General features: G+C 41.7%; 2 protein-coding genes across 3 annotated transcripts in view; one reads left to right on the top strand and one right to left on the bottom strand.

The window, feature by feature from the left end:
• PLEKHG7 (pleckstrin homology and RhoGEF domain containing G7) overlaps positions 1–10,213 on the top strand; it is a 34,807-nt gene extending 24,594 nt beyond the window's left edge. The window contains exons 13-16 of the mRNA XM_050902158.1: positions 1,744–1,823; positions 3,208–3,367; positions 7,262–7,359; positions 10,106–10,213. Coding sequence (XP_050758115.1) covers positions 1,744–1,823; positions 3,208–3,367; positions 7,262–7,359; positions 10,106–10,213 — 446 coding nt within the window. The remainder of the gene's footprint in view (positions 1–1,743; positions 1,824–3,207; positions 3,368–7,261; positions 7,360–10,105) is intronic.
• Positions 10,214–12,912: 2,699 nt separating this feature from the next.
• EEA1 (early endosome antigen 1) overlaps positions 12,913–27,013 on the bottom strand; it is a 78,795-nt gene continuing 64,694 nt past the window's right edge. For both annotated transcript variants that reach the window (XM_050908909.1, XM_050908992.1), the window contains 7 exons: positions 26,712–26,897; positions 26,119–26,250; positions 24,112–24,297; positions 23,569–23,807; positions 21,972–22,092; positions 20,912–21,010; positions 12,913–19,841 (listed from right to left, as the gene is read on the bottom strand). In XM_050908909.1, coding sequence (XP_050764866.1) covers positions 19,719–19,841; positions 20,912–21,010; positions 21,972–22,092; positions 23,569–23,807; positions 24,112–24,297; positions 26,119–26,250; positions 26,712–26,897 — 1,086 coding nt within the window. In that variant the 3' untranslated portion in view covers positions 12,913–19,718. The remainder of the gene's footprint in view (positions 19,842–20,911; positions 21,011–21,971; positions 22,093–23,568; positions 23,808–24,111; positions 24,298–26,118; positions 26,251–26,711; positions 26,898–27,013) is intronic.

Below are 27,013 nucleotides of genomic sequence, written 5' to 3'. Positions count from 1 at the left end.
CTTTACTGTTTTCTTCAACTGCCTAATGGTTAGTTTAAGGCAGATGGAGCTAAAGGCATCTTGGAGTTGCACAGAGAAAGGATGAGACATAACAATGCAAGTTGCAGCATGGGGTATTCCCCCATTAGATATTTGGAAAAACTTGTTAACAATTAAGGTGGTCAAATATTGGTACAGGGTACCAGAGAGGTTGCAGAGTCTCCTTTCTTGGACATATCCAAAACTTGACTGAACAACCTGCTCTAGCTTGGCCTGCTTGGAGCAGCGGGTTGCACCAGAGACCTCCAGAAGTTCCTTCCAACTGATGCCATTCAATGACTCTGTGAACACCATATAAATCAAAGAAAGAGAACAGTTTGTCCACAGCAGTAGACAGAGTTTACAACAAATAATTCTTTCCTGTGTAACACCCACAAAAGCCTACTGCTGTACAAGAGATGCTGTGGAGAACCCTCTACAAAGTTTTTGACTTCACAGAAACTTACAGAACGGTAGTTTTTATAAGATGTCTAGTACACATTAACTTGCTTGTTTGTAGTCTTCTGAATTGCCAGTGGCACATAAGAAGGTCCTCATGGTAGTTTCTTTATTCTCCATGCAGCTGGTGGATCCATGACCCAGTTAGAATTTTAATTTTCAGTAGTTACTGATGTTGCTTTGTGCAACAGTAATGAGACAAGAAGTTTTCAAGCCAAACCTTTCAGAACCAAACAGCCAAGAAAGTATTTTAGGATCCTGCAAGATTGCCTGGAAGCTATAGCTCTGACCAACCCCATTTGCTGTGAAGAGTGGCTGGGCATTTCATGCCTACTTTTCATGCCCAGAGATGCCCTGTTGGTACAGAGTAGCCAGAGGACAGATTATAAAGGATAAAGCCTGCAGCAGAGAAAGGAGGTGATTCTGGAAGTGAAATAAGACAGCAAGTTGGGACCAAAAAGGGAAAGGAAAGAAAGACTCATGGAAAGGGATAGAAGGAGCCATAAACAAGGAAGAGGTCAAAGGACCAAACTCTGCAAATCCAGTAGAGAGTCCAGGTTTCCTGCAGGAACTTGCTTAAAAAATTACTCTTCCTTTTGTTAAATTGCTCCCTATTATTTATTATAATAATGCCTGTGTTTTCAACATGGCTTGGAGATCAACCTGAAAGACTTTGAAGCATTCTCACGGACGTTCGTTGTTATATTCCTCACATCCTCACGACCTCTAAGCTAGGACGAAAAGATAAGCCAACACTATTTTGTGCGGTTTTTGAAAGGCTTTTGTGATGCTATCAATTAACATTTCATTGCTGCAAAAGCCTGTGAAGAGGGCAGCATACCAGTATTTAAAGGTACCAGGAAAAGGTGGCATTTCCCTATGTCTTTCTCTCTGACATTTTCAGAAGGTTCACTGTTTACCAGGTAGGATTTGCTAATTTATAGCATGCTGATTATTGTATTTGTAGGTACTCCAGGTGATCCAGGTCACTTTTCCTAGCAGGAAAGCAGTTGTTTTTTCATAATGAGGTAGCTGCTACAAGGTACAAGTATTAGCAGCCAAAATCATCAAGAGACATATGATTTAAGCACTGCATTTGAGAGTGCAGACTAGAGGATGAGTAGTTGTGTACTATGTTGGAAACCATGCTTCTTTGTTAAAAGCATTTTGTAAGATGCAGTGATTCATAGATGTGCCTCATCTTAGAAGTAGGAATTCCTTAAAATAATCACACCATCAAATTGATTTTTTTGTTTTCCTCCTCAGAAAGCACAAGACTCCTTGACGTCTACCTGTTCCTATTTGATGATTTCCTATTAATTACCAAAATTAAACGTAACAAAAAGGTAATAATGGATAGAGATATACATGGTTGCGGTTGTTATGTTTTTTAGCTTGGTAAATATTTTGAATGTACTTTGGAAGACTGATCTAACAATAAAAATATGAGATGACTAATCGGCATGAAGGACAGGTGATACTTCCTTATGCTAATAGCAAACCATAACACTGATTCAAAACCCTGCTTCTAGGCTCAGTATGTTACAGGAATACTACGACAGGCAGAATTTACATTACAAGACCTTAATATTTTCCTGCTGTTGTTCTGATATGCTGGATTCCTAAAGCTCAGAAAATTTTCAAGAATGTAAGAAGTTTTCTAATGCTCCCCTCATGACTCAGTCCAGCAACCTCAGAAATTTTTGTCCCAGAGATATGAGAACTGTTGGAAGGAAGTAAAAAAAAAAAAGGGGGGGGGGGGGAGGAGAAAACAGGGAAATGCTAAAATAGATGGAAGGTTGGCTTTATTCTCAGTTCCAACACAGCCTGTTGTACGTGTCCTCTCTTTGCCTTGATTTCTCCTAGTTTAAAATGGAGATATAATGACTCTTCTTAAGAAAATTTTTATTGATGAAAGATGCTATAGAGAGAGTTCTATAGATGATAAATATCTGTATTTAGCCACCAAAAAAAGGCACTGGATGACCAGAAATTCCTAAATCTTCAGTGTAGGAGTATATCTAGTTAATTAACTTTATGAAGATGATGTAAATTAAGGCTATGAAGATGATGTACATTAAGGCTCAGTGGACTTACGCTAAATCTCAAGAAGTTTGTGTCTGATTTAAAGACTTCCTGGGTTTTTTTTAAAGAAGCACCTGTTCTGCCTTTGTAGGAGATAGAGGAGGCCTGCAGTGAGAGACAGTAGAAGAGCAGCTCCATCCCATAGCACAGGGGGGAATGAAGGGAGCAGGGATTCAAGGGGCCTGGTGTCCACAGGCAAGTCTCTTTGAGGGCTGCCCCACATACATGTGTTGGTGAACCTTCTGTGAGGGGCTGCAACCCATCTGGAGGCCCAGCAATTGTGCGTTCTGCAAGTATGCAAGGGGAGATGGGGAAACGCACCTCCAAGGAACAGAGGAAAAGTCCTGCTATTAAAAGAAGGAGGAGGGGTGGGGGGAAGTGGAAAAAAAAAGACCTTTGAACACCTTGGATTGACTGTTTTCTGCCTGTGGACTTATATTGTGTTTCTATAGTGGTTTTTTAGTACAAGGTGTGACCTTGCAGGAGAACTCCAGGTACCAGTGAGTTTTTCTGAGGTTCCCCAGGCAAATAAGCTGTCTGAGTACCTTTGATAAGAAAAAACACATAATTTTGGGCTGTTTAGTGCCTATGCTTCATGAGCAGATGGCAGACAACCAGCTAACCAACTTCATTTTCTATTCCCAGAAATACGGGGGCTCAGACACCAGCTTAATCTCCGTCTGTCCTTCCCTCACTCCTGAGCTGCAGTCCTTCATAAGAGAGGGTGGATTTTGCACAGTCCTAGACCAGCCCATCCCGCTAGACAGACTGATACTGAAAAATGTTGACCCCGTCCACGTTACAGGTACGTGCCCACATGCATTTGAACGTCTTCATAAATAGCACTTCAATGCATTGTGTATGTGGCAGTATAAGGAGAATATGCTGTTTGCCCACAAACCACCCCCAGATGCCTGAAGTCCAAACACCGGTGCCCCAGCACTGTTTGGCTTCACAGATCCGCTCTTACTGCGAGGCATGAGCTACTAACACAGACATTACACCCCACGTCCCCCTGCCTCTAACAGTGACTTTCACGTACACATCAGCAACTGTCAGATATTATCCATTCATCCCAAAGGAGGTATCAAGACTCCAATGACTTCTTTCTCATGAGCCAAGTATTTCCTTACCCTAACTGTCCTAACGCTCTCTCTCAAATGCTGGGCCTCTTTCCCAAGTACATTTTCAATTCCATTCTAGTTATGTAGCGTTTTTTCAGTTGTCCCACTGCCCACCCGACTGCACTGCTCTCCTGGGTGTCCTCACACGTGCACAGCAGCAATTCTCGAGGAGGCTGGAGAGGACATTTACCTCCTGCTCCTACTCATCTCCCCACCAGCTCTTGAGAGGATGGAAGTCACCCACCATACGTCAATGCTTCCTTGCTCACAGACATCCAAATGCATCGTCGGGGGAAATTGCCCCACTAACATCTGCAGCTGTGTCCTTGGGTGAGGAGGGGAGGAGGACTAACCTCCACAGACAGTGACCAGCCTTACTCTGCCAAAACAACATCCCTGGAGTCACCAAATCAGAGCTTGGGTGAGGGAGCAGGCATGAAAAATCAGCGCCCCCCCCCTCCCCGGTCAGAGCTGCTTGTGCAGGCTCTCACACACCTCAGTCTAACACTGCCCAGATCCCAGGAGCCTCCTATATCAAAGAGAAAAAAAGAGAAATGCAAATCTCTGGGATCCAGGGCCTGCCAGCCATCCTAATCCTAAAGACTGGGAGGAAAAGCTCAGGGAGCTAGAGTGCTCTGTAGGAAATCAACAGATATGGAAAACAAACCTAGAGCCTATAAAATTTATGGTAACTTTGAAATCTATTCACCCAGAGTAATTAGCATTCAGCATCAATGCTGACAGGAAATAAAGGTAGGCAATAAAAGGCAAATGACTAAAGATGAGATAAGGGGATGAACACAGAGAAGAATAACCTTTTTTTAAACGTGCTCCAGGCACTGTCTGTCTGCCTAACGAGCCTCCCTACCAACCCAGCAGAAATGAAGCAAACGCAGCAGCCTCCTCTTGCTTGCAGGGTGGAGGGGAGGGCAGCCCCACGTTCCTGCCTAAGCCCAGACTAGGTGCTAAGTCGACAGTTTCTGGGTGCTGGAGAGGATGGTGCAGCCACCCTCCAGTTTGCACATACGAGATTGGGCATAAAAGCCATAATGGAGATGGCAATAGGAGTTTTGGAATTTTTTGCAAAGTCAGCATTTCCTACATTCAGAGATTTCTAACCAGGGTCCTTCTATCCCCGTGATCCAGCTGCAAGCAGCAGAATAGACAAAGTTACCTGCTGCATCCCAGCTCAGGCTCTGACCACTGGTTATGTCCCTTCCCTGCACTCTGGACCTCATTGCCTGACTTCTTTGCCATATATTCCTACCAACTTTATTACAGCTGTAGCTATGGCAGTCTCTGTTACTTACCTGTAGTCTTGTAACACCTTGGAAGCCCCATCCTCATACAGGACCCCTTGGAGTGGGGTACAATAAAAATAGTGAGAAAAGTGACTATAGGGAGCTTACAGTTCAGATTTCCACCATTTTGTGTAAAAAAACAAGCAAAACTTCCAGTGTCAATGGAAAATGTCCCTTTGCAGGGGGGAAGAAAAGATTAAATATTGTCAGGAATGTGTGACCTTGGGGAATGTGGCCAATTTATTTGCAGTCTCAAGGAGACTTTTACTACTGGTGGCAGTAAAAGATTAGTTAGCATGTTCTCAGAAACGGCAGCATGCGACTTGCAGTGATCCATCACGTTAATCAAAAATGAACCTGATTTTTGATCTAACATGTACTTTTGCATCCATTAGTTTGCTGGGGGTTGATCTCACTTTGGAAAGAAACGTACCACAATATAAGGACTAGAAATATATATATATATATTGCAATATCATAGAAATACCCTTTTGGCAGCAGGCAGGAGGCTGATAATTATGCAGGATAATTCTAGCCTAAAGCCTGCTACGTATCAGTGAAGGGATAAGAGATATAATGGTGTGCTCATAACACTGGGAAGCTACCCTAAAAGCAGAACTATCTGCAAATGCCAGGACCTTGTACACGAGATGTAACTTTACATGTAAGTGTAATAGAAGGAGCCCATCTCTGAAGATTGTAAGCAGCAACATACTTTCTGATTAGGAAATTGCTTTCCTTTTAACATTCTGCTCTGGATTTAATCTTTGCAATTACTTATTATTGCTCCACTAACAATGCTTTACAGTAAGTTTGAAGGAGCCAGACCCACTGCTATTTCACTATGTCAAAGACTGGTAATCTTTATAGCCACAGAATTTCTTTTAGAAAACATTACTAAGAGCCTGATGCCGAGCATTGCCCAGAAACTTCATTTTTAGAACTGTAAAGTTGTATTTGCCGTTGACCACAGACAGACAGAAGGCATGAGTTCAGAAACATACCCCCTCTGCTGCTACAAATTTCCACTGCTAACTGATTTGCTGGAGTAATTTAACCAGTCTGTGTTCCACTTTCCTTTTCTATAAAATTAGGATTATAGGACACTTTATCTTCCAGAAACTTTTTGAGGTCTGACTGTAGAGCACTTGGAAATGCTTGGACAAGAAGCATTACACAGCAGCAAATTATTCTACATAGTACAAGGCTTCAGAGCAAACTATATGAACTGGATAAGTTTATCAAAAAGATATGTCAACTGTAGCAGACTCAGAAAAATGCTGCCTTATCTTGGCAGCTCAAGATCTGCGCTCTCCTCGGGCTGTGTGGGTTCAGGAGCAGGGCCCCGCTTAGGGCCACCGCTCGCAGGGAGGCAATCCTGCACCTCGCTCACCGTTGCTTCGTTCACAGCAATGTCAACTCCAGCTAAAAAAAGCAACGCCACGTGAATCCAGTGCATTATAACAGGTTACTGTGCCCTCCTCCCTGCCACAACCAGCCCACCCAAGCACGCCTGCCATCTGCCGCAGGATTTTGGCTACCTGAAGATGCTTTCCCCTCCTTTTCCCCCCAAGCTTGCTTCATAGCAGACTTAAGCCACCCCTTCACTCCAGACATGCGACTTTGGTGCTGATTTGTCCCCTTGCAGGGAAGTGTGCCCCATAATGCCCAGAGTCATCTGCAGGACCCAGGAGATGCTGCTGTCACACCCAGAGTCACACCGATTAACTTCTGCAGAAGTTTGGCAGGAACCGAAGGGCTGCTGGCAACATGCCCGGCCCTGCCAGACATTGCTGCCGGCAGCCGACTGGGGACACCCCGGGCAGCAGCACCGGCTCATGCACATGCCCCAGGGAGAGCCCAAACCCACCATCAGCCCGAGCGCAGCCACTTCCCTACATAGCAGCTGGCGTACGGACCTGTCTGAAATGAAATAAAAATGGGGCTTTTCTCTTTAATTTTTCATATTTGGTTTTCTCTAACTTCAGTTATGATTTAGCCCACTTTGAATGGAAACTTCTCTTAATGATCATCAGCTAGACTCAATGATAAAGTAATTAAAAATAAAACAAATGCAAGCAGAATTAACTTTTTGAAATAACAAAGCTTCCCGCACGACAAAAAACTAACCCTATCAGGGTGCATTGCCCTATTAAGAATCAGAAAATATGATTGCATATATAATTTCTTCAATCATAAACAGACAATGTGATATAAAATTGGACTGACAGCTGCATGAGGGAATTTATATCACTCCTTTATATTTTTCCACAGTCTTCAGCCTGCGAAATGCTTTCCTAATACAGCATGAAAATAGGTATCGTCAATGCATAGCAGTCTTCTTGCTACAAGCTCAGACAGAGACTGCCAAGGTAAGTAGCACACTTTTTTTTTTTCCTTCTCTAATTACACAACTACGCTTTCCCTGAAAGAAGATCACAGCCTAAGAGAGGCCATGCTGTGATAAGAATCTATTACAGTTGTGACATTTGACCAAAATCAAACCAAAACAAAATAACACCCTAGTGCTCTGGCTCACACATTTGCTACAGAATTTTTGCTGTTGAACATGTACCAATTTTATATCAGGGTTGATAGCAGGTTGTATTCTTGTTGAAAAACATTATCATTTCTGATTGCCAAAAAAAACCCCGCCATTTTTTGTGTCACAGAAATGAAGACGGTCAGGCCCTCCAGAGAAGTCAACACCAAAACACCACCCCCCCACCCAACTCATATGCAGTAGTACTCGGATCAGAAAACTGTATCATGCTCATCTATGCACGACACACATCTTGCAATTTCAGATTGAACAGATGGTATGAGTAATTCCACTGTTATATAAATTTACCCCTCATTTTCACACCACATCACATTTCTAGTAACAGCGCTGTATATAACATCTGAAAGTGTAGTAGGCACTTCACAGAAGTATTTCTTTTCCTCCTCTAAGTTGAATTTCATTCTCTAATACCTAATGGACAGAAATTTGACTACCACTAATACTAATTCTTAAAAGTAAATCGCAGTAGATCGACTTTTTCAGGGAAAAGCAATGAGTGAATTCTTCCCATTTTCAAGTCACTGGTTGGTACTTGGAATAGGTATCTACTCAAGAAGTTGTTACCTTCTCCTGTTATTGAAATATTACCGTTCCCTTCCAAAGCTGCCTTCACACCAGGTGGCTACCATCTCAACGTCTCCCAAGTCTAGTTTATCAAAGGAGAAAACCCTGCAGTGAAAGGTTCTTTTCACTTGGATGTGGTGGCATTACCGCATTTTGTTGACTTTGGGCGCTCTGAGCCCTAGGAAAGGTAGACTTTCCAGCACCAGTTGAATGAAGTGAACTACCTTATTTCAGCTCCCAAGAAGCCCATTCTCAGCATGATCAATATATTTTTTAAAGAAACTTTGCTAGCCAAGATGAGCTGATGGGTTTAGCTGACGTGATTCTGCAAGGCAGAAAGGAAGATGATCTGGGTAAGATTGATACTGGTGAGGACTGTCAGACCAGGGCCTTGAGCTAGCTAATCTAGATCAAAAGGGAGACAGCAAACTGAATGAAGCCGTATGTGTCATATTCCTGTTGACTTGTCCCAAGCAGAGGGCTGTTACATTGCGAGCTGCCTCTTAGACCTCCTGATTTTTGTGAAGTGCCTACCTCAGCTCCCGGCTCCCTTGCGAGGCGCAGGCTCATCCTGCCCGCCTGCCTCTCGCGGCCATACTGCGCTCTACCGACTGCACGGGGAGCACACGCAACGCATTGAGCGCAGATGCAGTGAACCCCTTGCCCTGCTCCCACCTCTCTCTCAGAGACCCAATACTCAGCAGACACATGAAAACACAGACCTGAAATACGCTGCTGCTGCTCATCCCACCCATACCACTGTCCAGCCCTCTGTTCTCTTCCCCCATCCCCTGCTCTCCTCCCTGAGCCTTCAAAAGCTCAACAGTTTAAATCCTGCCTTCTACGGGTCCACTACTGCCTGGCAAACCCCTGCGTAACCACCACCACCACCACCACCACCACCACCACCACACTGCACATTGGGCCCTCCGCCGCCAGCAGCTCCAGAGGGGCCAGAGCAACCACCCCATGCCAAAGCTGGGCTCTGGGCTCTGCCAGGCACATACAGCTTCCACATGCAGACTCTTCTCACGTCCTCTGCTGGGACTCCTTAGACCTGTAGGTCATCCAGTTTATCTCTCCAGCTTTCTACTTTTCAAAGCAATGTTTTTAACTCATTCAGGGTGTAAACACACACAAGAAACAACCAGATGGGTCGATAACAAAATTTATGAATCCCAGCGTAGCACGCAGTAGAACAGGCTGCCCCTTCTCATGCATTTCTACTTTTTGCACCAAAGCTCAGTGTCTCTACATGCCTTACAGCAGGGAGAGCAGCTCCTGACTGGGCAAAATAAAAACCCTGGGGTGGGAGAAGCACAGCTAGACCTTAAGCTCGTATTGCTGCCAACTAATTTGTAATGTCTAATCATAGCAATTCAAAGACAACTCAGCTTCTGCAACACAGACCATCTGGACTAGCACAGAGAGACGGAAGTTACATATTTTAAATCTATCTCTCCAGCTATCACTCCCTGCCCTCATACCTGGATGACAGCAGATAGAGAGCTGAATGCTGTCAGCGTGATGCTAGAAACTGAAATTCATGTGGCAGCACATGACAGATCTCAGACAGGGGACAGAACTTGTGATGCTGGTAGCACTGGAGCTGTCTTAATCAGAGGAACAGGGAGCCCAAACTGCAGGGACAGCACTAAACTAATAAATATTACACAAAAACAGGTGAAATAATAGCCTGCAGCAAACTTCACCATTACAAGCAAACAGAGCATTAAAAATCCTACCTTCCAACCAAAAAGGAAACCTTCACTGGAAATCTCTGGCCCCAGACACAGGCCCCAGCGGCACGTTAGTGGCCTGAGCAACTGCGAGAGTCTCGGTTCTGGGATAATTCCTGTTCACTTCAGGAATTAGGAGCATGGGCCTGAAGAAAGACTAAATAAAACTAAAGGCTCTGAGTGTTTATATATCTGAACCACTGGAACTTTTTTAGATTGTCTTGGTTTACAAATTATTTTTTCTCATTACAGAAAACATGGATGTCACAGATAGAAACAGCAATCTCCAACTATACCACGCAACATGAAACCAAGAAAAACACTGCTTTCTGCTTCCCAGCTGAATCCTCTGAAATTTAACAATGTCAGCACAGCACTGACACAGCCAGTGGAAGACAATTATGGTGATAACACAGTTATTTCTTCCAGGATGCCTTAAGTTTCTGAAGCTAACAGATTTCTGACTTGACTAGACAGAAGTGAGGAGTTTTGACCACAGGATGTAGGAATAAATGGGAGGGGGAAAATGAGCCATGCAATAACATATCGCTCTTAGATGCTCCTTTGCATCAGCTAGGGGAAGGCTCCTAAAGCTTCCAGGGAAGCTTTAATACAGCTTGTCATTTCCTAGAAAGCGGGACAGGGGAAAAAACTTTTGTTGGTGAGGAGAACTCATTCACCAGAAAAGTCTAGAAGGATTATTCTGAGATCATTCAAACTGTGTTAATAAATTTCATGAAATTAAAATTGTGTAGCCATAGCTCCCGATAGTTATGCCTCTCTACCTACTGAACTATAATATTACAAGATGGTTTTTGCATTAACATTGAGTTTGTGGAGGCAGATCAGTAAAAGCATATATTGTGTTGACTCCCTATTAATTTTTAAAATGAGATTATTTAAGCTTCTTTGAAAAAGGTCATAACATTCAGTTAAACTAGAGATACTACAGAATATATAAAGAACAGAAGTTCAATGGTGCCCTGCTTTATTGGGATTTTTTTATTTTACCTGAGGTTTTTCACCACTTTATTAACAGCAGATCTGTCGTTATACATTGTTTACACCCATTGCAGTCTTTAAAGTTCAAGTTTGCTTCACAAACTCGAGTGTTCCTTTTGCGTTAAACCATTCAATACTTCACTGCTATCCCAGATCTGTGGTCCACATAGCAGAAGTGTGCCTCTGTTCATCACTTTATTTTTCCCTCTTTTTGAGGTACTGGAAGATACCCACAGAACAGCCTGAAACTGCTTGCCACAACATTCATGCGGGTTACTACCACAGAGGGAGGGTGCTCTCACAAGATTAGCCATAGTCAAGAGAGAAAGGGAGACTTCCCTGAAGCCACTCTAAGTGACTCTGTCACTTCTCCCACTTTCTGTCCCCAATCAGCTAGTCTCCCTCAGCAGAAAAGTTAGCCCTCAGAATACCCCCTCAGTGTCAGAAATTACTTCAGGGGGAAATGAACAGAGAAGCCACACAGATGAGGACTATGCTGAAGAACATAGGAGTGCCATTCCCGTTGTTCACGTTATTCACGAGGAAGTCGGCGTTCACTTTGCATTCACCTCTACTCCACAATCAAATTAGTCATGAGTTCAAGCGTTGCCCTTAACCCTGCTCCTCCCCAGCTCCACCCATGAGGATGCGGTGGTACATTTTATCCACTTGAGCTGGTTCACCTGTACATACAAGCTGTGGTCTGGAGGCTGTATGTATGTATGTATGTACTTACCTGGTTCAGCACCCTCCAGATGCCTAGGCCACTGCGGTACACATTCCTGCTCTTCCCCCTGTGCTTGTGATGGGTAAGTTTTTGTCACCGCTTCCTGGGAAAGGAACAGCCACTCAGGCTCCATGCCAAGTGGTGAACGCGTAAGGCGGGAGAGCAGAACAGAGTGGAGACAGCAGATCCACTCCAGGACACCACGCAAGCTGCAACCACTTAGCCACGACTTGGCTTACAGAGCTGCGCTCAGTCTCCCCGATCCCAAGCTCAGCTGCACAGTGTCACACCCTCCCCCTTCCACCCCTGGTGCCTCATCAGAACCTCACAGTATCTTGAAACCAATGCTGATAGGACAGAAAGATATTTCAAGGCCAGAGAAGTCATACCTCACAGACTAAGCTCTGTGGTTTGTGCACTGGCAGAAGTGAGGGGGTGTTTTGCATCTCTATGTATTTTTGCCAAAACGACCTTAAGCCAGGTCTGCTCAGTTTACCAGACAACTAAGTAGTCCCAGAGATTCAGTATTTCCAGGAGGCCACCACATCTCCAAGGAGGACACCCCAGGGGAAGGAAGTATTCACACGCAGGGTGTCTTTAGGGAGACATACGCTCAACAGGCTCTTCTGTGGTCTGGAGATAAAGACGCCTCAGAAAGCAGTTGAGGCAGAAAATAACTTCCCAACTCGAATTGCCTTTCAGAGGAGACCTCTTCTCGCCGTCTTTCTCCACGGTCTACACAGAGCCCCTAGGAAGATCTGCTTCAATAGCTAAACACATTGTTTTGTGAATGTCTCCACAATTCAACAGTGGCTTTGCCACGGGACTTACCACACACACATTAATCACCTGGCTTCTCTCTGCAATGCAGCTCCACCCTGAAAGGTTTCCATTTGACAAGCAAGCCCTTCATCAGTCTAAAGAACTAAAACAAGTGCTACTTCCGAGTCTTCCAGTTATGCCAGTTGACTGACTGCATCGAATGTGATGCCTGAACACAGCCAGTGACAGAAGGACTTTAATTGAATGCGGGATACCCAGCAGCCTTGTGCAGTTATTGGGAATGGAAAAACTACTCTGAATTTAACCTGCGAAAAAACAGATTTGAAAAACTGCTTCCTCAAGTCATTATCACTGCTTCCTCAGGAATGTGAAAGCTTTTGTTGCAGCTCCCCACAAGTTTAAGAAACTGGAGCGTTTAGCTTGTTCTTAGATGTGTGGCTTCCCAATGGTTCATGTGTGAAAAGATATATCCCCCATTTCAAAGTAGCTTTGCTGTCTGAAATGGGGCAAGGTAGTTTTGAATGACAGAACTGGTCTATTACAAAGGTCTAATTTTTTTTTTTATTGTCATTAATCATTCCTTTAACAGGTTAGAAAACAAAAATGACATTTCAATAACATTTCATCATAGTTTATACAGAACCGGTTGATGCATGGTGTCATCTTCTCATCCAAATCCCACAGCCGCCTTCCAAATCGCAGAGTTTAGGAATTACAGTGCACGCTGGACTAAATTCTTTCACAATGTAAGGCACAACTACATGATCACAAGTAGTAAACACAAACACTGAAAACAGAACTTAAGAGAATTGAACTTCAATTAAAAAGAAACAAAACCAAAACACACTCATGCAAAAAGTCTATCTACACCTACCAAGATGGTATGATCCAGTTTAAAAGAAGTGCAGTACTCTGTAGGTAAAACTGCAACATAAGGTTATTATAATACATTACCTCTAAATACTGGGTAAGAACTTAAAACTTTTTCCATTTATATTTTATACAATTATACAGAAATTAAGCTGTATGAGCAATATTCACATCTGCAATAATAAACTCATCATTAAAATTCAGAAAAGAGGCAAACAAGACAATGTAATTTGTGGCACACATCCATTACAGAATACCATTCATCAAGTTCACATCTCGAGTACTGAAGAAAAAAAGACGACTAAATTAATGGTACATTTGGTGAATGAGGCTCTCTATAGCCAAATGACAAAGCTGCATACAAAATTGTTTTTACCCAGCAGACTGTGATTATGAAAGCTTGTGGTTATGATTTATTTCCTGTCCAGCAGCTAGAGTTTGCAAGACTGAAGCTACACAAGTTAAAAGAATACAACGGAGTTTACAATAGCTTGAAACTATTGGATACTTTCAAACACATAAAAAAGAGACTTAACTTTTTTCCTTTTTGGTGATAAACTTTTGCAATTTTGGCATTCACTATAACTTTTACATAACATAGCAGTGAGCAAACCTTATTAAACTTACCTAATGTTTGAATTTCACGCTGAGAGGTAGTTTAAATGAAATCTTATGTAACGGCATCAAATGGTGGGGTTTTATGATTTGTGTGATTTTTTTTTTTTTTTCTTTTCTTACAAAAGTGACAAATCCTATACAAGCAGCATTTTGGACACATTACTATAAAAAGTTCTGGTATTTGCTAACCCAGCGAGACATTCTTTCAAACATCCCTTTTGTGCCAGGAATCAAGCTTTAGCGTGATACAACGGAGTACTTTGCCATAAAGCCAACAGCAGGAGCCTGGACCTGCCAGGACTGGCCTGTTGACATATAACGACGAACACTCTTCCCCAGCCCTCTTTACCCAAAAAAGGCAGGAAATACAGATGAATTTGTTTTCAGTTTAGGTCATAGGGGGAGGAAAAATTGGAAAACATGCCTACCAGGCTTCTGCTTTCATAGTAACATTGATCCAAAAGGGTTAGCAGGGCTTCAGTAATCTTCAAATGAGCAGATACTCCTGTATCTGCTGCACAGTGAGTGCATAGTATGTGGTGAGCTACAGATAAAAGGCAGAGTTTATTACATTAACTAGTACCTATCCTCTTCATTATTGTGATCTTAAGTGGCATCTAATGTCCTCTCTAAAGATGCAAACGTCTTTATTCAGTGCCCCTTAAAAAAAAAAAAAAAAACACCACAAAAAAAATACCCCCAAAACTGAGTTTCTGTGGCAGGACTTTACTATCCAATTATTGCTGTTTTTGAAAAGTACACCTTTTGAAAAGTACTGCTTTTGGAGAGGCTGTGGTTGGACAATAATTTTAAACTTATCCTAGAAGGGATGCTGAGATCAAGACTTCAAAAATTAAGAATTGGACAACTGTCAAGACCCTTGAAAATACATAAAATTCACGTTTTCTCACTTTCTAATCTTAAAATGAAGTTCTACAAAGACAACGTGTGCGTGACTACATGGTTTTTGTTGTTACATGTGCTCTCAGATGATGATTGCATTTTTGGTACAAAGGAATTATGAGTGCAATTCTCCTTACATAGCAAGGGGCCAAATGTGTAATACAGTGAAAAGTCCAGCTGAAGATAAACCTTCTGTCCATTGATTACAGCTAACACATGCAATGCAAATTATGCCATTCCACTTACTGTAGATTATATTCAGTTAGACAGCAAAAAGTGCGTAGTGCAAATGACAGTGTTGTTTCCTAGTCCTCCAAGAATATCAGAGTGGGAGGGGTGGTACTTCGAGGAGTAATTTATCAGTTTCAACATACTCAAACCATGGCATCATTCTTCTTGGCATAGTTTATATTCTGTTTGAACTTAAGCTCCAGCAGTTTTTTATCTGCCACTGAGTACTGGTCATAAATTTTTTAAGTTTTGCAACAAGCATTTGTTCCCACTTCGCATTTAACTGACATTTGACAATCCAGAAAAGTACTTGAGTTTTCCAGGTCCCTTCTTTAGGAACGTCACTTCTCCTACACCTAGCATGACAGACTCAATTGTTCTTGCTAATGTAATACAAACACAGCAAGGTTACTTCATGCTTCTGCTCCCAAATCCCTTCATGCTTCACTAAGAAAGCTTTTCCAGTGAGGATTCACACATAATCCTAATCGTTCCAAACCCAACAAAAATAGTTATTCGTTGTTCTTGTGTACCTAGCGCTCCACACTCCATGGCAACTTGGTTACTTGATACCTTCCAAAAACAGAGGAAGAAACCCACACTGTACCCTAGAGCCTCGGACTCTTGTGCCAGAGAGTGAAGCCAGCTGAAAAACAAGATCCCTCTAAACCTCTTGCCTCTGTTGGAAGCTGCAGCAGAAAATGCCTTTTGTCTCTTCATCTGCAGACAGCAACTTTTCCCACTGTGACTCATTAGCTTTATCCTCTTTGTTCAACCTTTGCAGAAAGGAGAAGATTACTGGAGGGAAGGAACACATGGGGAGAAGAAATAAGTAACAGTGAAGCACAGCCAGCTAAGATCAAAAGCCTGCCACTGACCTCTGCAACACTACCTGCCTCCAGAAGGGTTACAGGACAGAAGTATGAAGTATGTATTGCTGACATGAGGCTGGAGTAGAACAGTAGGATTTGGCATTTTGGAGGCAACAACGCAAGGGACTGTGGCTCTTCGACTGGGAAGAGAGGTGATGTCTCCAGGAAGTTAAAAAACCTCTCCCCACCCGTAACAAGACTATCCTTTACGCTCTTCCGATTGCCTCCGTAGCTTGTCGTAGCCCACGTAGCAGCTGGTCTCTCATATTCTGCTCCCCCAGCAATTCTGAATGTGGATGGAGTGTCCTGCAGAGGGGACAGTTTCAGGAACAAACCCCACACTTCACTGGCCCATTCCTGATGCCATGCTAATGGCTAGTAATCAAAGGCAGCTTGAGGATCCCACACACTACTGGTTTGAGCGCTGGTTTTACCATTAGTTCCACCTCTTGCTCTATAATGGCCTCTCCTCAGTGAATCAGAGCCATCTGGTTCTTGCTAGAGGCTGTTAAAATACATCACTGTGCATCCTCCAGTTCCAAGGCTCTAGTCTCTTCTGCTATTTTATTAGGCTTTCCCTCTGTTCCTGTGTTTCCAGGCTGAAAAATCAGTGCATTAAACTATTTTGTCTGGAATCCTTTAACTCAGCGTGGTAAAAGTTACCAGGCTTTTTACTAGGTTTTCCTATTATTTATATTTTAAAGCAGTGCAACAAAAAAACCCACGTTCCTACTGAAACATGCCCATCAAAACAGTCAGACTCTGCAAGCAGATTTATAAATACAAAGCTTATCAGCTTCCAGTTTCCCTTATTATGTATCTCATACGTCATTTTACTGAGCTTGAGCACAACTTCCAACCTGGCAGTGAGGCCAAGAGCATTATAGGGTCTAGTATACCATCAACTTGTCAACAAATACATACCAGCACTAAGAATCATAAGCACAAAAGAAGAAGCATAAGATTTAGCAATGGAGTCATAAATTTACTCCAGTGAAAAGCTGTAGAAATCCTGACCTATTGCTGCAGACTCAAAGCTCAAGCATGAAAGCTTCTACCACACCACCGTTCCTCCAGATTTTAACAATCCCTCTTTCTACAAATGTGTACTTGAAAAGCATTTCCATCCCCTTGAAAAGTTGGTCATATAAACTGGTCAGCAAAAAGCAACCTTCAGAAATTGAGCTGGTTTTGCCCCTGAAGCTGAGGAGCTCCAGACCAAGGTCTGATCTGAGGCCAACCAACTGCACTGCTTCAGCAGCCAGCTGAGTGAGGTGACTCTGCCTGTCTCTACACAAAGGCATCCCAAAAGGCTGAATTAAGAACAACCCTACTAGAGCTTCTACCACTTCCTCTTTACTGCAGAGCTCTCTCCTCAGCTTTCACACATTCCCATTCAAAAGCAAAATGCCTGAACACGACTGAGTCTTTTAACCACTTTCCTAGCTCCCCCTGAAAGATTTCCATCTTCCTCCGCCTCATGCATTTTGTCCTTGTGCAGTTGCGGGAAGCTTCTCTCTTCCCTCTCAAAATCCCTTCTGCTCCACATGGTCGTCCTTCACCCTGAGAGCAGCACAAGGCTCCGTGTGTTACACAGGAGGGCAGAGCGCATCTAGGCTGGAGCACAACTGTCACATCTTTACTTCTCCCACATTTCTGAAGTCACACGTCAGACAAAGAAAGGCTTGAAAGCAAACTCTTCGGGTTCTCTCAATAAATAAATAAGTAGAAAAAAAAATTCCCAGAGGCAGAGATTCTGTTCATATTTTCTATTCAAAAGATTCTTATGCCAAACAGTTATGCTGACAAGGAGAAACAGTGAGTCCAGAGGCTCTGTTCATAAGGAATCGCTGCAGCAATTGTTTCTTTTGAGCAAGCAACTCTCAAGTTCAAACCAGAAAAGCAGGTCAGTATTTCACATAAACCACGGTTATATCCCAAACCCTTTTACAGCGAGGAGAACCAGTTAAATAATTCAGCTGGCTTTTGGGAAACAAGAATTTAATTTTAAGAAAACTCCTTGAGGAAGACTCCTTGAGGCTGCAAATGTAGAACTAGACAGGTAAGCTAAGAAGGGATATGAAACATATAGATCACTACTTCTGGAGAAGAGGGATTAAGAAGTTTTTTCACTTGAGAGTTTATCGGGACTAGACATTTTTCATAAAAGAGACTCTTCTTCATTCACATATAGAGCTGCTAATAGATAAAAGCAAACCAACCTGCCTAACGATGGCTAAGCTTCCATCATTGTGACAGAATTTGATTCCTTACCTCAGGCAAGAAGCAGAGGAATTCAGGACACAGTCCTTTTCTCTGAACAGCTGGCAAAATTTTGTGAGACACAGAAGGGCTTGGGGTGTGGGAATTCATTATGATATTTAACACAAAGGGTCTCTAAATATTGGAAGGCATAACCACCGCTTGGAAGAAATAACCTTAACGGTTTTGAAATACCAGATACAAAGGGAAGAAAAGCTAGAGACAGGCAGGCAAGAATGAACAGGTGTAAATAAAATCACAACAAAAAAGAAGTTTGGAGCCTACATGAACTCTACAAGAAACCTCTGTTGCAAGTACAGAAAAGAAAATATGAATAAATATCTAAAGACATCTATATTAGCCTCTTACTTAGAGCTGTTTGGTTTATAACTAAGCCAGTAGCAGGAGATTCACACCACCGTTCTGGGCAGACTAAATCATATAACTAACGTAACATTTAAGACCCCCCGGTAATGGGGGTCAGATGGAGCAATGGAAAACTGAGGTTTGTTAGGTATAGCAGGAGTTCAGCTTCTTCCACCAAAAGCCGACAGAAGGAACAGAAGAAAAGGTCAGATAAACTGCAGCAGTCTCAAAAAAGACTTTTTCTTAGTAGGATACCTAGCATGGAAGGTCTGGATGTCCCTTAGAACCACAAGGACCTCTCAGGGCTTCCAGGGTACGGGCAGGGCAAGAGATGCACTACAGGCTACTACCAGTATTGTTTGTTTGCTTTTTAAAACCCACATATCGGGGTTTCTGGAAAATTAAAATCCATCCACCAAATATGTAAAAGTGAAATCAATCAATACGAGATGGAATATTGTAATGTATCACGTAATATTCCTACAATGCCAGCTGAACTTTGTCTCATCATTTGTTCACACCTACTCTCTCTCAGACACACATACACACAATGCAATACAGTATGTGTAAAGATGTTCCAGTATCTGAGCGCTCTAGTTGGATAAGGACTTGGGTGCTGATACTACAACAAGTTCTAAGTAGGCAAATAAAACTGAGTTGGAGTCAAGTCCAGCCATTACCCTCAGTGTGGAGTCTGAACTTTAGAGAGAAAAGTCCAAGAACCAGAGAGAGAGAAAGAAAACAAAATCACAATGGGTTATAAAGAACATCAGATATGCAATCAAATGCAACAATTAGTTATGCTTTTACAGTGACATTTGATACATAAAATCCTCACAAGTTTTTGCATCTTCCTTTTTCTTTGAAGGAAACAAGAATAAACTGCAATATCACATAAACGCTGTTTCTCTTGAACAAAAAAATAAAAGATAAAAAAATACATTGTTACTCCTCTGTTTAAACTTTATTTACAAATAACTGGGTATTTCTAATCTAGACATAGAAGCTCTTTCCAGGATAAATGGCAATAAGCTATGGATGATCTGAGCCCATGTCTCACAAAAAATACAATAGTTTTACTTGGTATCAATAAACATTTTAAAATATACTAGATTTTGCCAAGTGTTACAATCATTGTCCAAACTGAATAGTAGTCTGAGTGCTGAACGAAGTGCATCAACAGAAATTATAAATTTTAGTGTAACATTTCTTTGTCACTCACGATAGCCAGTTATCCTTGCAAGTCATTAAAGCAAGTATCACAGACTCGGACAGGCTTCTTAGAAGAAGGGGTTAAGGCATTCTTTGCTGAGCACTCGGCACAAAAGATATTTCCACACTGTCTACAGTGATGCTGTGAAAGAGAAGAAACATACATGCTGAACACCAATGACAGGACATCGATCACTAATAGAGATCACTATCATGTCAAGTCAACTCTCATGTTTCACAAGTTAGTTTGAATTTTTAAATAGTAGTTACATAGCACACAGAAGGGAATAGAAGTAAATCCTTTCTAAAGGGTATAGGAGTAAAATATTCAGAAGCGCGTCACTGAGCTGGGAGACTACACCAGTTTCGGAAATGAACTGGTTGAAGTTCATCCTCCTCTTGAATTTCTCCTCTTGAACTTGTTCTGGTCACACAAAACATCTTCTTCTTACATGGAACTACCTGCTTTCACATTGAGAAGTACCCTTGAATCAAAGGATCCAGCAGCCTTTGTTCAAAGACTACCCAAAGAACATCACTGAAATAATGCAGGACAGGGAGAGCCACCTAAGACCAAGTCAGGAAGTGCTGCAAAACGAACCTTATGAGTATCCCTCATCTACTTCATTGCCGAGTCACTTGTTGCAGGGATGGTAATCTCTGGATGAAGGGCAGACCCTGCTAATTGAGGGATGCTAACACCTTAGCTGACCACAGCTGTTTTTACAAAGAAGGTCTGACTACAGACCTAAAACACATCCCGTTGTTTCTTCTGTTCCATGTCTAGTTAGTGTTCAGAAATACAGAGTCACAAAGCACCAGATCATGTTGATGCCTCATATTTTCACATATATCTAATTTCAACAAATTTACATTCCTTTTATACCTGTAAATCCAGTTCAGACTGCTTATACATAAGTTTACTGTAAATACCCTTACAACAGTGTAATTTTGCTTGCTCGCTTAGGGGATTGAGCTATTTTAACACTGTTTATAAACTGATGCTGCTAAAATGGCAAAAGAACCATGAATAAAGTAAGCTCCACAAACTTTATTTTTAATATTTAGGCACTGCATGCAATAACTGTATTCTGAGATGTCCTGAGTATCACAGCACTATTAAGGCCATTTTCTGAAGTTCGTATCCCATCTAAGAGTTTGAAAACAATAAAAAAAGAAAATCCCCACAGACACACAGTAAAACACACCTACCCTTCTCACTGTCACCGAAAAGCCTTTTCCACAGGCCATACAATTCTGTACCTCATTGTCTTCTGCCCACTTCCTGTTGAGAGCTTGGGTGTGTTTGATCTATATAGAAGATATTAAAAAAGCAGGGTTTTTTTTAAAACGCATGTCTAATTCCTACTAATTTCCTCTATTTTCACTGCACACACTACCCAGTGCAGTATAAAACCACCAATTCTGCCATGATACTGAGAGCTTATATTTGTTCAGAGAGAAAATCTTCCAAGTTTGTCGTGGTTTAACCCCAGTCAGCAACTAAGCACCACACAGCCGCTTCCCGCTTCCCCCTTCCCCCTCCCAGTGGGGTGAGGAGGAGGAAAGAGAAAAAAAGTAAAAACTCATGGGTTGAGATAAGAACAGTTTAATAACTGAAGTAAAATATAATACTAACAATAGTAATAATGAAATATAATAATAATAATAGTAATGAAAAGGAATATAACAAAAAAGGAAGGGGGGGAAGGGAAAAAAAAACCAGTGATGCACAAAGCAATTGCTCACCACCCGCTGACCGATGCCCAGTTAGTTCCCAAGCTGCGATCCGTGCCACCCAGCCAACTCCCCCCTGTTTATATACCGGGCATGACGTTCCATGGTATGGAATATCCCTTTGGCTAGTTCAGGTCAGCTGCCCCAGCTATGCTCCCTCCCAGCTTCTTGCACACCTGCTTGCTGGCAGAGCATGGGAGACTGAAAAGTCCTTGGCTTAAGATAAGCGCTACTTAGCAACAACTAAAACATCGGAGTGTTATCAACATCATTCTCACACTAAATCCAAAACACAGCACTGTACCAGCTACTAAAAAGAAAGTTAACTCTGTCCAAGCCGAAACCAGGACAAAGTTTCAAAACTATGTGCAGATTTAAGAACCCACAGACAGCAATATGGCCCTCATACACCACAAGCATAACATCTTAATCACCCTAGAAAGGTAACTCACCACCAATCTGACACAAACTTGAAATTCTCATAAGTTCCCACACAGAGAATCAACAGGTTTAATTGCTTCAAATCAAATTATACCTGTAATGACTGGTTTTCTCGGCCAAGTTCCTGCATTGCAGCAGTAGTGTTGTCCAGCTTTTTCTTCATTTCTACAAGTTTGGCTTGAAGCTTTTCAATTTCTCCCTCACTTTTTATACACCTGAGGAAAAATAGTAAATAGTCAGCTCAAAGTATATGAGGCAACGTACGCTGCCTCCTTTGGGCAGGTTGTCATGTCTGAGAAGTTACTCCCATAAAATCCAGCCAAAAATACTCTTGCTATGAAAAGTTCTGGGATGCCTTGACTGGAAAAATGTTCTTTTGTAACAATCAGTTTAAGACTATCTGGCATTGCTCCCAAACATCTGTGGCTTATTAATACCTGGAGTTACTCCCAAAACCAGTGACAGTACTGAATGCAGCCCATCAACAGCAAGCCCCAATAAGCGCCCCTGTGCAACAGGACACTCTCATGAACCAGCTGCAGCAGATCAGGTCAGACAACGGAGCAGAAAAGAAACCTTTTTCTTTTAGCAAGGCCACCTCCCATCAGCTGAAATTCAGTTAACCGTTGAAAGCCAAATTTCAAAGGGTGTCTTTCTGCCAAGCTGTAAACGGCTACTGGATGAGTTCAGCACAGTATGGCAAGGGATTGCCAAACAAAGAGGATCTCACTTGAATTGATCCCATCCTTTCCCAAGGTCTACTGCTCAAAAACCAAATCAGCAAGCTTGACAGTATCGAAAAAAGTTTTCCACTCTGCCTTCACCAAAAACATCAGGAAATAAGGACGAAAAAAAGTTTCCTGTCTCACAGGTGTTTCTTCTACCCTTGTAATCGCTGCTTTCAGGCAACTCCTGCTGCCTTGCATGCCTCCTGCTGCCTGAAGGAAAGGCGCTCTGCTTACCTAAGATTTAAATATATTGTGGAGACAATAGCAGAACTGGAGAAAAGACGACTGTAGGTTTTCAGGACTAAGAAAATGCCTCCTGTGTGAACCTTAGCCTATCTAGTCCAATTACACGTTCAACCTCCTAACATTGAGCAGTGGGCATACCTGGAAGTCCCTAAGCAAATTCTATGTTACTGGAGGCACTAAGGAATCTCTTCCAGGCTTCTGGATGACGAGTGCATCTACTCTGATTAAGTCAAGGCAGGGGAGCCTCAGAGTGATGGAGGACAGTTAACTCCGGTAAGAGAAGCTCTCTCTGCCAGGCCTTGCAAGGTAAACACAACAGATGAGATGAGAAGCCACAACCTACACGCCTCAAAGTTCAGAGGAGCCCAATGGATTTAGAAGGCTCTTACGGTTGGGCATAAATCTTGGAGCACAAGCACAGAGCTGTGGCTCTGGTGATAAGTACGGTCCTGATAAGCCTGCCTGATTTTCTACAAAACGGTCACCTTGTCAAAGCCCACAAAGAGCACAGTTTGTTCCCAACACTCCTTGCTGTGCTTTGGCAGGGACGACAGAAGGCTGCACTCTGGAAACTGCACCCACAGCCCAGGCACTAGGAACAAACACGGATTTAAATAAAGTATGCACAAGGAATCCTGAATCAACTGGAACAAGTTTTCAGTGTGAGGTTATCCATTTCCCAAACTACGCTTCCACGTGGTCATGACCTCAGCTTACCTCTCCAGTAATGCTCTTCTCTCATCCTGATTATTCTGCACTGTTGCTTCCAAGACAGCAATGTCCCCACGTAAATCATCCGTCTGTTTCTCCAGCTCGCTCACTCGCCTCTGACTGCTTTGCCACTCTTTCTTCATGGTAGCCAGGTTTTCATTCAGGGCTGTGACCTGCATGGTGAGCTTGGTCTCCTTTTCCTCATGTTTCCGGTTTTCTTCCTCTTTCTCTTTTTTCTCTGTGTGCTAAGAAAACAATGGAACAATGAAAAACAACTTTCCAAGTATTCTTTCCCTATCCCCTACATTTAATTGAGGCAAAGAATCTTGGTGTACTAGAATCACTACTTTTAATCAACAAACTCTATTAGACAAGGCTGTCATCTCACTGAATTTTCCTACACCATTAAATGCGTCAAAGATTTCTGACCTTGTAATTTAAAAATTTACGTCATGTGAAACTAAAGTCAACTCTTTGCTTCCTCTCTGTCCCTGAAAGAATCCAAAGGCGTGTTCACAAAACAAGTCTTATACTCTCTAACATACTAACCAGTTTAGCTTCAATTTCAGCACATTCTTTCTTCAGCTCCTCTTCTCTCTTTTTCAGCTGATCTTTGACAGCTTGATGGGTTTTTTTCTCCTGTTCCAGAGCTGAATTCATATTATCTATTTTGCTCTGCAGCTCTAATTTCTGTTGAATCAATAGCTGTTTTGCATCCTTGAGATTTGCCACCTCCTGTTAGGATACAGAGCTCAAAGTTAAAGTAGCAACATTGAAAATGTAAATTATTTAAATCCAAAATTACTGTAATTCTTTCCAAGGAGAGGACAGCAATAATTTTTAGTTTTACCACTGGAGGAAAGGATGATTTTATAGCACAAAGTATCCGTGATATTCATGATCAAAGATTTTAAACTTATACCTAATATTATGAATTTTTAAAATAAATTTAGTGTATGTTTCTACTAAAGTAGTGGAAGCTCTGTTGGATTATTTTCTACAGTTCTTTGAAAAGATACGTCCATTGTCATTTTCTAGAGTCTGTTCTAAAATTTACTTCACATTGCTCTCCGGTTGCAATAATGAGGTTAAAAGCGTCGTAATGACAATGTAAAAACCAAACACTGATGGAAGAAAGCTAGTTTCTATTAGTCTTAAATGTATAAATAATTACCCTATGTTTTAAGGAAGTAGGATGATACATTTGGTTTTAAATATTAGTTTTACTTGTTCTTCTGTAATAAAACAAAAAATCCTGAAGTAGAATAGTTAGTTAAATTTATAGGAATCATTTTCCTTAAAATTACACAGCCAAGCATGCAGGTACTAACAGACTAATAGGGGTTGCCAGTTTTCCATAAATCAAAATTTGCATCACAAAATAAAACTAAACCAAAGACAGCAAGAGAACGTATCCTGAGGACAGGGGGATGCCCTATAGATGCATATCTATCCATTCCTTAGTAGGAGATGGGAAACAGAGTATAAGCCTTTAGGAGACAATTTCTGTTTTAGTCTGATTGCTTGTAGGGAGATCGAGTGATGAATATTAAGCTGCCATTGGTGTACACACATTTTATATACATCTTTATAAATTTTCTTCTTTAGAATAGAGATTTTAGGAACGACGAGAATTACAATGACGTTTCCCCAAAATCCAAGAAAGTACTGGGCATAGACTGCTTGACAGAAACAAAGTACAGACTTCTATCTAAAAATAAGAGACCATTTTCTAAACACTGGAGAACAAAAGAACATCTGAAACTCATAGGATATCACATTACTTTATTTTTATTAGCATATAGGGACTGTACCTGCATTTATACTGTGTGCTTAACAGATGCAAATACAACTACTAATAGTATAATACGGAAAACACAAACTACAGCCTTTTAGGAGTGTTTGTTTCTACAGAGACTAAAAAATGAAATACGTAGAATGTGGCAAGAAATAGTCAGTTTTACTGAAGACTAAAAATTATGTAATTAAAGCCTCCAAACTTTTACCCTTTAGAGAGCTCATTTGATTGTTATGATTTTGGAAGAGAGTAAGTCTTTTATGAGGCTCCTGACATTGTTTCTTCCCCGACTGTGACTTTTTAAGACATTTTAAGAAACACAAGCACATCAAGGGAGTTTCAATTCTACCACACATCCTTGAGAAGTACCAGATGTGCCTAGAATATCTGGGAAACTTCACATTCATGACACTTTTGGACATCTTTTCTGCACTTCAGAATAGTCAAGCAAGGGTACGCACAGTGAATCTACAGTGGAACAGAAGAAAAGCCAGGACATACAACCCATCCTGAAGCTAAGACAAGTTATGTGGTCCACCTGGCCAAGAACACTGGGCACCGGTGCTCCAGGATTATCACTAATCAAGTCAGCATTGCTCAGGAACCTCAACGAAATCTGTGCTTTGGTTCCCTTACCTGTAATACTGATATTTACAGCAACCACCTTTGCAAAGCCATTCCAGACAACATCTACTGAGTAGGCACATATTTCTTATCAGATAACCAACCACATGAAGACTCAGTTTGTCTCAATATACCTTCTCAAACTCTTGCTTGCAGGCTCTAAGCTCTTCACCCAGCTTGGCACTTTCTTTTTCAAGTCTACTCCTTATTTCCTGGAGCTCTGTTGTTTTACATTTTTCATTAGCCAAGTCTTTTTCTTTCAAAATCTTGAAGAAAAATAACAAGTGCTAGAAAAGGTACTTCTTCCAAGTTCACAAAATAAAAAAACCCAAACAAACAAAAAACCATCCAGGGCCCAAAACCTACTTGGAGGCTTTGCAATTAAGGGGAAATAACTGCCATATATCTCTAGCCACAGTTCGTAGTGCAAACAATTAGCAGTGCAAACAATTAGCAGCATGCTTGCAGTTTTAGATTTAAAACTAACATTTTTCCACCTGTCTAGCCACTTAGAACAAATTAACAGCCTATTTCAAACCAAATTCACTTCAACTGTCTGTTAAAAGTCTTTGCACCAGAGGTTCAGTAAAACTGCCACTGCTATGCACTACAACAGTGCTATGCCCTCAAAATATCCCTCGTTTAGAGATGTAACAGAAATTAATAAAGGGTGCCTGCGTGGGGTGGATGTGTCTATGTGAAGATTTCAAAAGACAGAGGCATTTACCCTGTCATTCTGAAGATCCTGTAACATTTTGGTCTTCTCGCCCAGCTGCTGCTCCTTCTTTGATGCATCCTGCTCCAGTGTAGACTTTGCTTTCTTCAGTTCCTGAATCTGCTGATTATTGCTAGCAATTCGATTTCTGCTGGAAACTAATTCTTCTTGAGCCAGAGCAAGTTTTTCTTCTGTGGACTAATTACAAAGAGAGTTCTGCAAATTATCTGTCAGTATAAAAGCTTCAGATACTCAACAGTCACTTAAACATTTTGCACATGGAAAAATTGTTATCTAGCGTGCAACATTTAGCT

The sequence above is a fragment of the Gymnogyps californianus genome, chromosome 1 (assembly GCF_018139145.2).
Source record: "Gymnogyps californianus isolate 813 chromosome 1, ASM1813914v2, whole genome shotgun sequence".
Lineage (NCBI taxonomy): Eukaryota > Metazoa > Chordata > Aves > Accipitriformes > Cathartidae > Gymnogyps > Gymnogyps californianus.
This window is presented reverse-complemented; position numbering and strand designations above follow the sequence as displayed.